Raw genomic sequence first — 12,698 nt, 5'->3', positions numbered from 1 at the left:
TGCTGCAAGCAACTGTGGCAGAGAGCGGGGAAGAGGGTAGTGGTCTGCACTAAAAGGGGGGAAATGGTAATGGGATGGATGGAGGAATTTACTCTAGCAGGGACGAAGAAGAGAAAGGGGGTGGACACCTTGCTCTGCATTTACTCAAGAAAAATCTCTGGGGTCAGCCAATTAGAGGCCGGGTGACACCGCTATCCTCCCAGCTAGCCTGTAAATCCTGCTCCACAAGACAACCCACGTGCCTCTGTTCAATGAACACATGGCCTCGTAAAGAGACACACGAGCAAGAAAACAATTAAACATTAAAAAATGTAAAAAAAATTAAAAAATCAGTTCTAAGTAAATAATGAAATCACACAAATATGGCCAAATATGAATTCAAGTCAACATTTAATAGGATCACTACCATAGCTGCCCAAACCTGCCACGGTACTATGGGTGACTGTAATATGACTGTGACGTGTGTTTACATGAAAATAGTGCATTTGAAAACTAGACAATGACAAGCAAAAGTTATTTTAAGAATATTTTGCACATTTATAGGAAAATAATAAAATAATATCACATTTTTTCTACTAATCAGACTCTTCACTAAAGTCATTGCTAAAGTAGCCTTGGCAGCTATGACTGTTTTTCTTGGGAATGATCATACAAGCTTGCACTCTTCTGTTTCAAGTTTGCGTCATTCACCTTGAACTGCTCATGCTTGTAGGGGTTGAGCACTGGTGTCGGTGTACAGACATTTTTCACTGTACTCGAATGGAAGTAAAAATATTTGCCGTTTCAAAGGTCAAAAATATTCTTATTCTCAAACTTTTACCAGTCAGTTTATGAATATCAGGAAAATGTGGGCTATAATAATAAGAGCTTTTAATACCAGTTTTGGATACAAGAAACGTGGAGCTAAATCCAAAACGGTGTTTGCTTTGCGATCCAAATGCTCGTGTCTGATCAAACAAAAACACTTCCCTTTCAGTGTAAAACTGTGGCGCTAGCATTTTAGCATCAACACATTTGTACCTTGTACACAAGTGTGAGACTGATTAGTGAAAAGAAATAACACCATGGCCAAATGGATTGTCTGTGCTTTAACACTGAGTTTTTGAGTATTTGAAGAAGTTTCTTTTCTTTTCGGTACTCTCTGGTTTCTTTAGGTTTTGTTTGTCTGTAGTTTTATTTACTGATAGGTTATACTTGAGTCCTAGTTACTGTTTCCATGTGTGGAGATTTTTAGTGCTTTGTGTGTTTCCCTCTGTGTCTTCCTCCTGTGTCTTTCTGCTTAATTTACGTTACTCACGAGTCTGTGTTTCCTTATTTACTTCCTCTTTTAGTTTGAAGTTATTTGTTTCTTGCATTCCCCTTTATTTCCCATCTTGTCTCCTTGTAATGGATTGCAGTCACCTGTGTGATTACCCTCATCTGTGTCTCATTCCTCTGGATAGTTCCACTTCCCTGATTACCCCTTGTGTATAAATAGTCCCGTCTTTCCTCTCAGTCTCGTCACAGAGTCTGTTTCCCCCTCCTCTGTGTTTTCCTGCATTACTCCAGCATTTCTGAGAATTTACCTTTGTTTTGTTGACTATTACATCAGCCAAACAAACAACTTGCTTTCTGTTCATCCCGTCATCCCTCCTGAGTGTCTGCATTTGTCTCTCACTCTACATATGAGATCATCCATATAAACATAAGATTTATAAAAGAACTGTTACAGACTCAGCAAGGAAAAAAGTACAGATGCTGCATGCCTAAGTAAGTCTGAATGAAGGTTATTATGGCTGTGCCGTGTGTCACGTTTTGCTCTCAGATTGATCAGTGTCCGAGCAAAACTGTGCATGCTGGGTGGGGTGAGAATTAAAGAGCAACAAATCAAAGTGACACCACTTTCCCTCCAGGGGATTCAGATGAAGAGGGTTACGAATGGCTAAGCTTTTAATAACAGGTCCATGATGCTACAACTCCGCAATGACACACGAGGATCAGATGACTCAAGAAATCTGCACTCCACTCAGTAAGATTTGTCATAAGGGAGCATACGGCGATACTCTGAGACACCAGCCAAGGCCTGGTCTTGTACCATCTTCATATCTAACTCGAAAAGAACACTTACTAAAAGAAAACCTTGAGCCCTTGTTGGGCTTTTTTACCATACTACATTTTATACCACCTGCAGGTTTAATCCAGTCAGAAAATTCAGAACCCAAAGTTCAGAACTCAATCTTCTCCTGCTCATCTTATTAAATGAACCAGACATTCTCTATTGTCCGGACTCAGAGAACGGGAACAGAGAATTATAGCTGGGAAGCTATGCCGCTGTAATGACCTAGTGTACCTCTGTGTTTTGAATTGAATTATTTCTCTTCCCTCCGGTCGACAGAAAAAAAAAAAACAAGAATCATCATATCAATTGGGTAAATAAGACACCAGCCATCCAATCCAGAGGAAAAAGGTGCAGAGTCACCCTGGGGTCACCCACAGTCCTCTGATATTTCACTCCTTTTTTGCTTTCACTATCCTTTTCTCCGGCTCTAACCCTTGGCTATATTCCTTCAGTTTTATCACTCATCTTCACACCAAACATTCACAAACAGTCACAGACACATATGGTGCTTCCCACACACACAAAGCAATTTGACATGTTTACCATAAACAGACAAACACACATCTTTTAGCTAAAGTCTAAAACCTGCATGCTTACAATGACAATCTAAGATGCTGATGCTAACGCTGTATGATGTTTACAACATTGGCCATGTTAGTTTGGTATTAAAGCATGCTAGCACTGCTAACAAGAGTAAGTTGCATACTTAACTGAAGTTTACACCAAAATAAATTCCATCAGTATATATACTCTTAAATAAAAACTATAAACATCAGATTGCCACTAGAGAAAAAGTCAGTAATTACTGTCCTCATGTGAACATGAACTGCAAACTTCATTTACAAAACAGATGAAGATGCATTAAACTGCATTAAATTAAATTACACATGGCTAGTTTTGTAAAACTCAAACATGCAGGACGAATAAAATCTTTTTCTACTCGACAAAGTAAAACAAATCAATATTGTAAATGATAGGCTGCACATTGCAGAGGCTCTCATACATCTCACTGTATGAGATGCTGCAGAGTCTGAGGATATAAAGGCAGGAATCCGAGTACCTGGACATGAAACCGCACTAAGCTCCCTATCCCACCCCCTGTCCTTTCCTCTCTCCTCTCCCTCATCAGCAAGAAGCAGCTTAAAGGGAAAGAGCCTGGGTTGGGTAGCGGGCACTGAAAGCTTTCCCTTTTCCACAACAAGCTGTCCAGCAATGACTATCACATTCCTCTCCGAGGGTATCACCTCATTCTTTCTCTCTCTCGCTCTTATTTGGGAATGATGAGGATCCATTTCAATAACCCTGATCTCTCAATTCCTGTTTCAGGCAGTTACGTAACGGCTGCACTATCAGAATAACAATTGAGAGAAGAGATTAGCGCAATCGGCCAAGGAGGGTGATAGAGAGAAGATTTGGGGGGGGGGGGGGGGGGGGGGCTGAGAGGAAAATCTAAGGAAGCCCCTCTCAATATGACACATCACTTCATGTGCAGAGGGAGCATAAGCACACAGAGATGCTGCTGCTCGTAATTTTGGAGGTTTACACACACCTCTGTTGGAGACAAATGCTTTTCTGAAAGCACTGCAGTCCTACGTGTCAGCTCAGCTTCATTTACAATCATCAGCCAGGCAACACACCAATAAATGGTCTCTGCCTCCCAGGCTTATGGTGATTATCAAAAACATGCATCAAGCTTTTGTTTCTTACAGCAGGTGCAGATGATTGTGCCATCCTTTTTTTTTTACCCAAATGAAAGAATGAATCACGGCAGTGAGGTTGAAGCTGGCAACACGGTGAGAAATCTTGATCCCTCATCAACAATTTAAAAATATCCACGGGCTTTGGAGTTTGAGGGAAGCCGAACTCCTGCAGGGATGAGTGCCTGCTGGATGCTTGATGCTATTTTACTCGTGTTCACTCAATTATTTTTTTCTATTTTAACAAAGAATGGATGCCATCTTTTTTGTGTAGGGGAGCTTTCCTCTCTAATGAACCTGAAAGAGTGTGCTCTGGTATTTGCTTTAAGAGTCACTTAGTCTCTGCTAGGTCATAAATATATTTCATCATGTTAAAGGGGGAGAAAGGGGGAAGCAGAAGGCATTACTTGGTGAATTGGCATCACGTGCCCCATTCCTGCTTTAATTAAAGGAAAGTAGGTTGCGGCTCCTGGCCACCCTGCCCCAGCAGTACTTGCTGTATAGCTGAGAGCTGGACTCAGTCAGGCTCATTCCAAGGCTCCATCAACATGACTGAGTGCCTCAGACTCGGCCTGCTGAGTCATCTGTCTGAGGGGTTCCACAGGGCCACCCGGGCCGCAGACCCGCACACACACACACACACACACACACACACACACACACACACACACACACACACACACACACTTATTATACTGGATTAACACACATACAGACATGCCTGAAATTTGAGTTTCATGGTCTAATACAATGATACCATAAAGCAGTTCCCTGTCGCGACCGGTTGGGTATGACAGGAGGAAGAAAGGACATAAGACTCGCTATTGAAGAGAGCCAGAGATTAATAAAAACTAATGATTAAATGCAGATTATAGGTATGTAAACACATGGTGAGTGAAAAAGGTGAGTGAAGAAGACACACTCAGTGCATTATGGGAATCCTCCAGCCTTTTACACTTATTGCAGTGTTATTATTGCAACTAAGGAAGGATTAAGGGTCACCTGATCCAGCCGTAACTTTCAGCTTTGCCAAAAAGGAAGGTTTTAAACCTAATCTTGAAGTATTTAGACTCCAAACTGGGAGCTGGTTCCACAGAAGAGGGGCTTTAAGGCTGAAGGCTCTCCCTCCAATTCTGTTTTGGAATAAAACCAGCAGAGAAGAGCTCTATTGGGGTAGTACTAGGAGGTCTTTAAGGTAAGAATGGGCCTGATTATTCAAGATCTTATATCTGAGGAGTAGGATTTTAAATTAGTTTCTGGATTTAAAATATTGGAGTATTTTTTAAACTGCTCATCTCCTTAGCCTTCTCAAACACTGGGCTAAAATGGCTTGTTGATTAGAGAGGTCAGAGGAGGATGGCCATACTAATTGCAGGTGGAAGGAAAGTGACAGAATTACATCTACAGGAAAACACAACAAAAGTTTACAAAGTGCCTTGCAGAAATCAGTCAATAAATAACAGTTTTTGTGCTATCCTTAATGTTTAACTCTTGTCTTTGCCTTGAGGTGGTAACCAGAGACTTCAGGTGGTTATTAAACACCAACTCTGGTTGTCCAACACTTTGACTGTCAGGTAGGAAAAAAGATACACAAAGTTTAAGATTTTAAAGTGGACCATTTGGGATACGTTCACCAATAGGTGTACCAGGCTATGACAGTCACACAATCAGGTTCTTTTACTCTGACTTTGATTTTCTAGCTTCAAACATCTGACATGAAAGCAATAAGTCGTCTGCTTCAGAATAAGTACATTTCGGTTTATCACAATAACTTCACTTTGATCACAGCAGCTGTGGTAAAGGCACACAGGGATGATCAGCAAACAGGTGCTAGACCTGGTACTGATGGGCTTAGTTGCTTCTGCAGCACCTCTGCCTCTGCACGTCTGCCACACATAAACCCCATCAAGGGCTCTGCTTTCTCTTCAGGTGGGGAGGGTAAGAGATTTTGGAGGGCAGACAGAGACAGGGCTGGAATGCTGATCTACTGCTGCCTTTTCTGTTTTACACAAAAATTGTAGCATGAACATGGGGCACCGAGGTAGCACTTTCAACACTGCAATACTCCCAGGCAGCCATATCAGCTGCACAAGTGCTGCATTTTGAAGAACTATACGCTGCAGAATTTTAGTCCTAGGACGGCTGATGAGCTGCTACAATAGAAATCTGCAACCAAGACAGTGTTAGACTATATACATGACAAAAAAGCCATACATTTTGACCACACCTTTTTACCCATGTCTGAGCAGCAGCACTACAAGGTAAACGGATGATGGGTAAATCCTCAGCTCCTCTGGACTATGAGAGCTATAAAAGCCATATGTGAACACCGGTGATGTTGTTGGTGGGGCGAGTGTTTTTTCTTGTTTTATGTCAGAAATAAATACAACTTCGGGTTTTGAACTGTTGGTTTAAACAAAGACATCTGATAGCCAGCGCATACTCTTGGCACCTTACTTGATCTATAAATGTCCAGTTAAGCAATGATAGCTTAGATATTTCTCTAATTTATAGAGATTTAAAATCAGTGATGTGATAAACAGTTACTCCCAGTAAATGTTGATTCCGACATTAAGAAGCTGACTTCTGTTGTAATTTTTCTTTCCGTTCCTGGTATGCAAAGGTAAATTTTGAAGTTTTGATTTGACTTCTATGACAATAAACTAAATAAGTGAAGTGACTCATAATAACTAACAGTGCTTAAAGGCAACGAGGAACAAGGAAAATGGATTTTAATGCACAGGGTTACAGCTCTAAAAATCATCCTGAATGGATCCAGTGGGTACATTAACCATTTGAGAATTAATAAGTGATCCCATAACGTCGAAAATTACTAAGTAAATCAACAAATTATCAAAAAAAGTCCAACTTCAATTCGCTTAGTTGATCTTTTTGTTAGGAAACTACAATTACAGTAGATGTTACATTTTTAATCTTCTCATAAATGCAAGAATACTTTATGATAATTAATATCAAAAGTGCAATATCAAAACTGATTCAATCTTTGAGCACTTAAGACTGTTTTTGATTAGGATGCTGTTAAAGCAGAGATACTAAAATGAAAAGATAAAAACAAAAATTGCATTTACAGGAAAAAGCTTTTACTCATCTGCTACTACAATTAAGCTGAAAATATATTTTCCATGCAAGGGAAAATAAGGCTAATAACTATAAATGAATAAATAAAAGGACGTTTTATCTTTAATACCCATTTAGATATACACTAAATTTCCAATGTTTTTTTTCAGTGAACTTGGAGCAGTCCTTAAACTCTAGAAATGTAAACAGCCCACACTAACTGCACTGTCTGGTGTCCAAGCAATGCAACAAACCACTATTTCATACTTCAGGGCCACTGTCACCAGTTCAGCCACTTCACATTAAAGCAGGTATAAATGTAGATACAAACGCACACATTGAATGAGGTGAAAAGAGGTGCTGACTGGGACAATGGGGCTTTGTTCACATCCTGACAATGCTCATTTTTCAAGAGGAGCAAACTCATCAATAAAAGTAATTTGAGGACAACATTATAAACTGCTCAGCAACTGACCAGTTCTGCATAATGCCACTACACTGAGAAGCCAGTTAAAAATGCACTTTCACCCTTTAATGACGAGGACAGATCATTGTGTCCTCACTGGGACACGGTGGGAACAATCATTAAGGTCAACGTACGTCAAACCACCCAAAACATCTAACAATTGAACCAACACGGAAGATAAATATAACAGTTATGTTTTTAAAGACAAATAAATAAATGTTGCTAAAAACTGATGCAATTATACTCAGTAGACTCAAAATGTACCCAAAGAGCAGTGAACATTGCCTCCCTTTCAGAGCTTTGTACTCCGTCTATTAAAGTAAAAATACCCAAAGAACAATAAATGATCCTTTACACCATAAACTGAATCACTCCTTAATCAAAGAAGCTAAGAGTGAGTTTTCATACAAACAAATGTTTGATTAAATTGCCCCCAAACTCTTGCTTAAAGGCAGCCGGAAAAATATGATGATCATTCATGAGTGTTAAATGTTCAGAAATAAAAAATGCAGTCCTGCCACAAAGAGTTGACCTTCTGTACAAAGCAAGGATAGAAGCACTCCTGAGCCACCAAAAAAAAAGAACAGGTGTTGGCTGGTTTCTTTGTTAGCTACAAAGTGGGATAAGGAATAACACTCACTGTATTACAGAGTGCAGAAACTGAAGAGGTAGCTACACGCATCAGAAAGGAAACAAAGGAAGATGAAGGGAGAAGAGAATTTCCCCAGTGTTAACATCTGTTCCAGAAACCAGGAATGCTATAAGCCGGTGTTTAAAAAAGGAAGAGAGATTGAGAGGGGAGGTGGAAAGGAGTGAGGAAGCTTATTTGAAAGACTTAAGCTGCATGGTTACGTAAGTGATATGGGATCCTCTGAAACTACACTCTTTCAGTCAAAGTTATTCTGCATTAGCACCGTCAGACATCTCGTCCATGTTTCGTCCAACGGTTAGAGCTGCAGGCTCTCTCTTCTTAAACCTCCTTCCAGACATGCATACGCTGCACTCACTCACACACATACACATATTAGACATGCACAAAGGCATCTGTGCACTGGCATTCACCCTCTGGTTGTAATGTCCGTGTGTAGCTATTAAGTACAAAGGCTGTGTAAATATACACATGTAGCCCTGTGCTGTATCGGGTCTTGATGAGTTAAACAGGTGAAGAATGTGATGAAACTTTAACTCCAGAGTCATTCCTTTGCATCAGTCACTGCAGGCTACGCGGTGCCGTGTGTGTCTGTGCAACGAGTCTGACTCTCCAACAAAAACAGTTAAATAGCGAGCCCCTGCTGACAGAAAACCACCCAGGTGTATCTGAGTCATACCACCTTCCATTCACCTAAAGCTCTCTCTGTTTTCCCCTGTGTCTTTTTCTCAAATACACCTAATAACCTTGTCACCCTACCTGTATAGAACACACAAAAAAAAGAAAGAAAAATCGGATCCGTATATCAGCCTTACAGTCCTGTCTTCCTTCTGTGGGAGAGTGGAAGCTGTACTGTGTTCCTGTCTCTACTGCATCAGCATCAGATTGGTTTACAGCCAGCCTGGCACAGAGCTGGCTCACAGGGCGGCTGGACTCGGTTACCGAGGACCAATTTGCCATCAATACACAATCTGCGGATGACTCATTTGCATTAATGAGTTTGAGCAAAAGGCGACAAGCAACCAGAGGCATAAAGTAGACTGGATGATATTTCTCTGCAGTCGGTGACTGGCGGAGCAAAGATTTATTGTTTACAACGAACCTTGCCAGCTCTGCCTGGTACTTCTCAGTCAGAAGCCTGCAGGTACTGCTCTGCAGTAATTACAGTGCCACACAGAGAAAATAATGGACAGAAAACAAGAACATGCTTTTGGAAAAACAGGCAGGTTATGGTCCTCATGGAAGATCAGATTTTTGCTCACTAATACCTTACTTAGTGTAAAAAAAAGAAAGAAAAAAGAAGAGACGGAGCACAAGACAGAAATGTGAAGAGGGACTGTCACACAGTGAGAGATAGAGTACTACTCTGCCTTATCAGACGGCTCAGACAGGACAGTCAATAAAGCAGGTATAAAGCAGTCCAGAGGAGTAGGAAAGCATGCAGTGTGTTATACCGTTTCCCTGTGTCTGTATGCACAGGACATACATGTGTGCAGGGAGACTGTGTACACACAGTAGAAACACGCTCATCACCAGGTTTCCATGTGTGCCCCAGCACCCCTGACCATAGCATGACAGAAGAACAAGAAGAAGTGAGGGGGGCGTCTCAACCTTCCTGCCCCCTTCTCCAGGCTACACCTCCCCTCCTCACGCCAGCCCCTTCGCCCCACCCCACCCCTGACTACCCCACCTGTGAATATCCCAGTACCTTGCGCTTTTTATCCCGTGACCGACTCCTCTTTTTGGCCCTCTCCTCCTCCTTCTCTTTGCGCTCCTGCTCTGCTAGAGCTTCTAAATCCTTGTTCTTACGAAGATGTTTGGCCGCTTGTGCCATGGCGTTGGTAGTCGGGGTCTCGGTGGCGTTGGCGTGTCCAGATCTTACAGCAGTGGTTTGCGGGTCGACGGCACTGGCACTTTACCTGGCGTGGGCCAACACTAGCGCTGCCGCTGTGTGCTCCTCTATGGCCCTGCAAAGTGTGCGAGCGTGCTCACCCTCTGCCTCCTCCTCCTCTTCAGCAGTGCAGTCACACACACACAAACACACCGGCAGTCCTCATCCGTCTGCTGTGGGATGCTACTGCAGCGCAGCTCTCTTTCGCTCTCCCTCCCTCTCTCTCTCTCCCTCCTGCTTTGATGCTTGCACTCTCCTGCTCTCTCACTTCTTCCGTTCAATTCCTCTGCTCTCCTCCTTTCTGGTCTCCATTCGTTTCTGTGGAGAAGAAAAGGATAACAGCAAACAAACAGCTTTTCCTTCTTTTTCAGTTGTTTTCCTTCCCTACATCTCTCTTCTGTTCACTGCTTTAATGCATTGTGAAACTGCTTCGACCCACCCACCCTGACACACACACACACACACTAACATGTGCGCATCAACAAAGATTAAAAAGGGATGAACTGACAGTCAGTTAAGAAATAGCTTGAGCTGCTTTAAATCAAAGTCAGCTCTTGCTCCTCACATTGCATTGATTTCGTTTCCTTTTCCAGCATTTAATTTCTCAGTATCTCCTGGTCCTGCTGCGTATCCATCTGTGTAGGATCACCAGGTTGCACAGCGAACCCGTCGTCCCCACAGCCAATCACACCATCACTCATAAACATACACACAGTCCACGAAACCAGAGAAAAGAAAAAACAAAAAAACTAAAACATGCATGAGGGAAAAGCTGCCTCTTACTTGTTTACCTCTCTCTCCCTCTCTCCCTCTCTCTCTCTCTCTCTCTCTCTCTCTCTCTCTGTGCTCCCTCCTCCCTCTCCACTGTTCAGGCGCTGCAGCAGACAGAATTGGTACCCAAGCAAGGATGTTGGTGCAGTATGCTTTTGTATATAAAAATGATGCTGGGAGCATTAAATGTCTAAATTCCCCATCATTGCTTGACTGGCTATTGTGAGTTCCTGATTCCCTCTCCTTGAATCTCCTCTCACAGTTTTGCATACAATAAAAGACAAAGGGCACTATATTTACTGTAGTAAAAACAGCTTCTCATGTACACTGTGAGAGCGAGCATGGAGCTGGCACCTGTTTACTGATATTGCTCTCTCCCTCTTCCTCTCTTGGTTTCTCCTCTCCCTCTCTCTCTCCCCCTCATCTTTCCTCCACCCCACAAAACTGCTGACGCAGGCAGAAACGATCATTTAACATCTCTCTTTGCCCAGCTTGCTATACATCACACATACAGTTCACACTGATATTGTAGACACACAAACACAGCACACACATGCCACCACATGTGCTTCAGTGCCCCCACACACACACACACACACACACAGGAGAGGGACAGCTGGTGAATGGTGTTTTTTTTTGTTTTTTTTTTGTTTTTTTGCAGCCAGTTCTTAATTTTTGGCTTATTTTATTATCCGTCATTAGTTATTTCAAAACAAGTCATTACAAAACACATAAAACAGCCAAGATATCATTGCACACTTCTTTAATCATATTTCCTATTTTTACATTTCTTATCAGCTTCTTATTTAAGGAGTGACTTGTATACACTGATTATCTTTGAAAATAACACCAATTTGTGAGGCATTTTGGCTGCCCCCAGTCCACATCTCTGCACTTGCTAAGATTTATCCATAACTATGTTTTTCTCTGCTCTCCAGCCATGGCTTTCCCTGATCTGATAGCAGCTTGCTCTCTCTCCACACTGCAGCATGCTAATGAATAGGAGTGGTGATATTCTCCTCTGTCTGCAATGCTACTAAACAAATCACTTGCTCGTGTGCCCTAGCTATGAAACAAACACAAACACAGACAGGCTGACAGCTTTGTGACAAGAGATCCATCACAATACTGAACCCCTGGGGAATGTGTCTGAATGAGTCACCAGCAGGACTGACTGCCCTGATAATAAGGAGGGTTTTTTTTTTGCTTGGGCAGCCAGACTGGTATTGTTAACCACTTGTCGAGTGAATGGATGGGCAGTTTTACATTGGACTTCAACACACCTACTGTGACCAGTTATAGTTGTATTACCATTCAATGCAGTGCCTAGTCAAAACCTGTGTACAAGAGGGCATCCCATACCCATGAAATATGGAAAATCTTCCTGATTAACAAACAGTGTCTCATATTAGACAAAAGGTTCTGACAGAGTGCAGTTTCACAGGACACATGTAACTGCTTTATGCTTAAATCAGTAAAAACCGACAGCAAACAGATCAATCTAAATACACACGGCCTGCTTTAGAAAGTAAAATAAGGAACTTATGGTTATAAGATAATCAACCAATCACGGCAGGTTTATGATCTGAGGTTGCTTCAGCTAGTCAAAGGTACAGCAACGTTATGTGCCAAAAAATGGGGTCACCTGACTACCTGACTAATCAGAATGATCACGTTTTGTTCCCTGATTGCACGGGCATGTTCAAAGATGATGATGTCAGAATTCACTTGACTCAAATTGTGAAAGAGCGGTGCAGGGAGTGTAAGACATCATTTATCAACAGTCTCCAGACCTTAAACCCACTGAGAGTCTTTGGAAGAGTTCACGCAGTGGTCCAACTCTTTATTTATTTATTTATTTATTTATTTATTGTCATTGTCAGAGAACAGAGAACAATGAAATTGCATTTGGGGCTTCCGTACAACCCGTAAATAAAATAATGAAGGAAATAATAAATACCCCTTAAAACCCAAGTGTAAATATTTAACCCAGTGTGACTCCAGTGCAATAAGACAATCCTTAGCAACAACATGAGAACATGACAAGT

At 41.8% G+C, this 12,698-nt stretch overlaps 1 protein-coding gene across 12 annotated transcripts in view; it reads right to left on the bottom strand.

Annotated features, from left to right (window-relative positions):
- ank1a (ankyrin 1, erythrocytic a) overlaps positions 1 to 10,584 on the bottom strand; it is an 84,128-nt gene extending 73,544 nt beyond the window's left edge. For 10 of the 12 annotated variants that reach the window (XM_014331734.2, XM_014331739.2, XM_014331760.2 and 7 more), the window contains exons 1-2: positions 10,445 to 10,584; positions 9,697 to 10,197 (exon numbers count right to left, since the gene is read on the bottom strand). In XM_014331734.2, coding sequence (XP_014187220.1) covers positions 9,697 to 9,822 — 126 coding nt within the window. In that variant the 5' untranslated portion in view covers positions 9,823 to 10,197; positions 10,445 to 10,584. The remainder of the gene's footprint in view (positions 1 to 9,696; positions 10,198 to 10,444) is intronic. The other 2 variants (XM_014331765.2, XM_042218401.1) reach the window with 2 other exon arrangements.
- Between the last annotated feature and the right edge of the window lie 2,114 nt (positions 10,585 to 12,698).

The sequence above is a fragment of the Haplochromis burtoni genome, unplaced genomic scaffold, assembly GCF_018398535.1.
Source record: "Haplochromis burtoni strain Fernald_Lab_line unplaced genomic scaffold, NCSU_Asbu1 Contig_18, whole genome shotgun sequence".
Taxonomy (NCBI): Eukaryota; Metazoa; Chordata; class Actinopteri; order Cichliformes; family Cichlidae; genus Haplochromis; species Haplochromis burtoni.
This window is presented reverse-complemented; position numbering and strand designations above follow the sequence as displayed.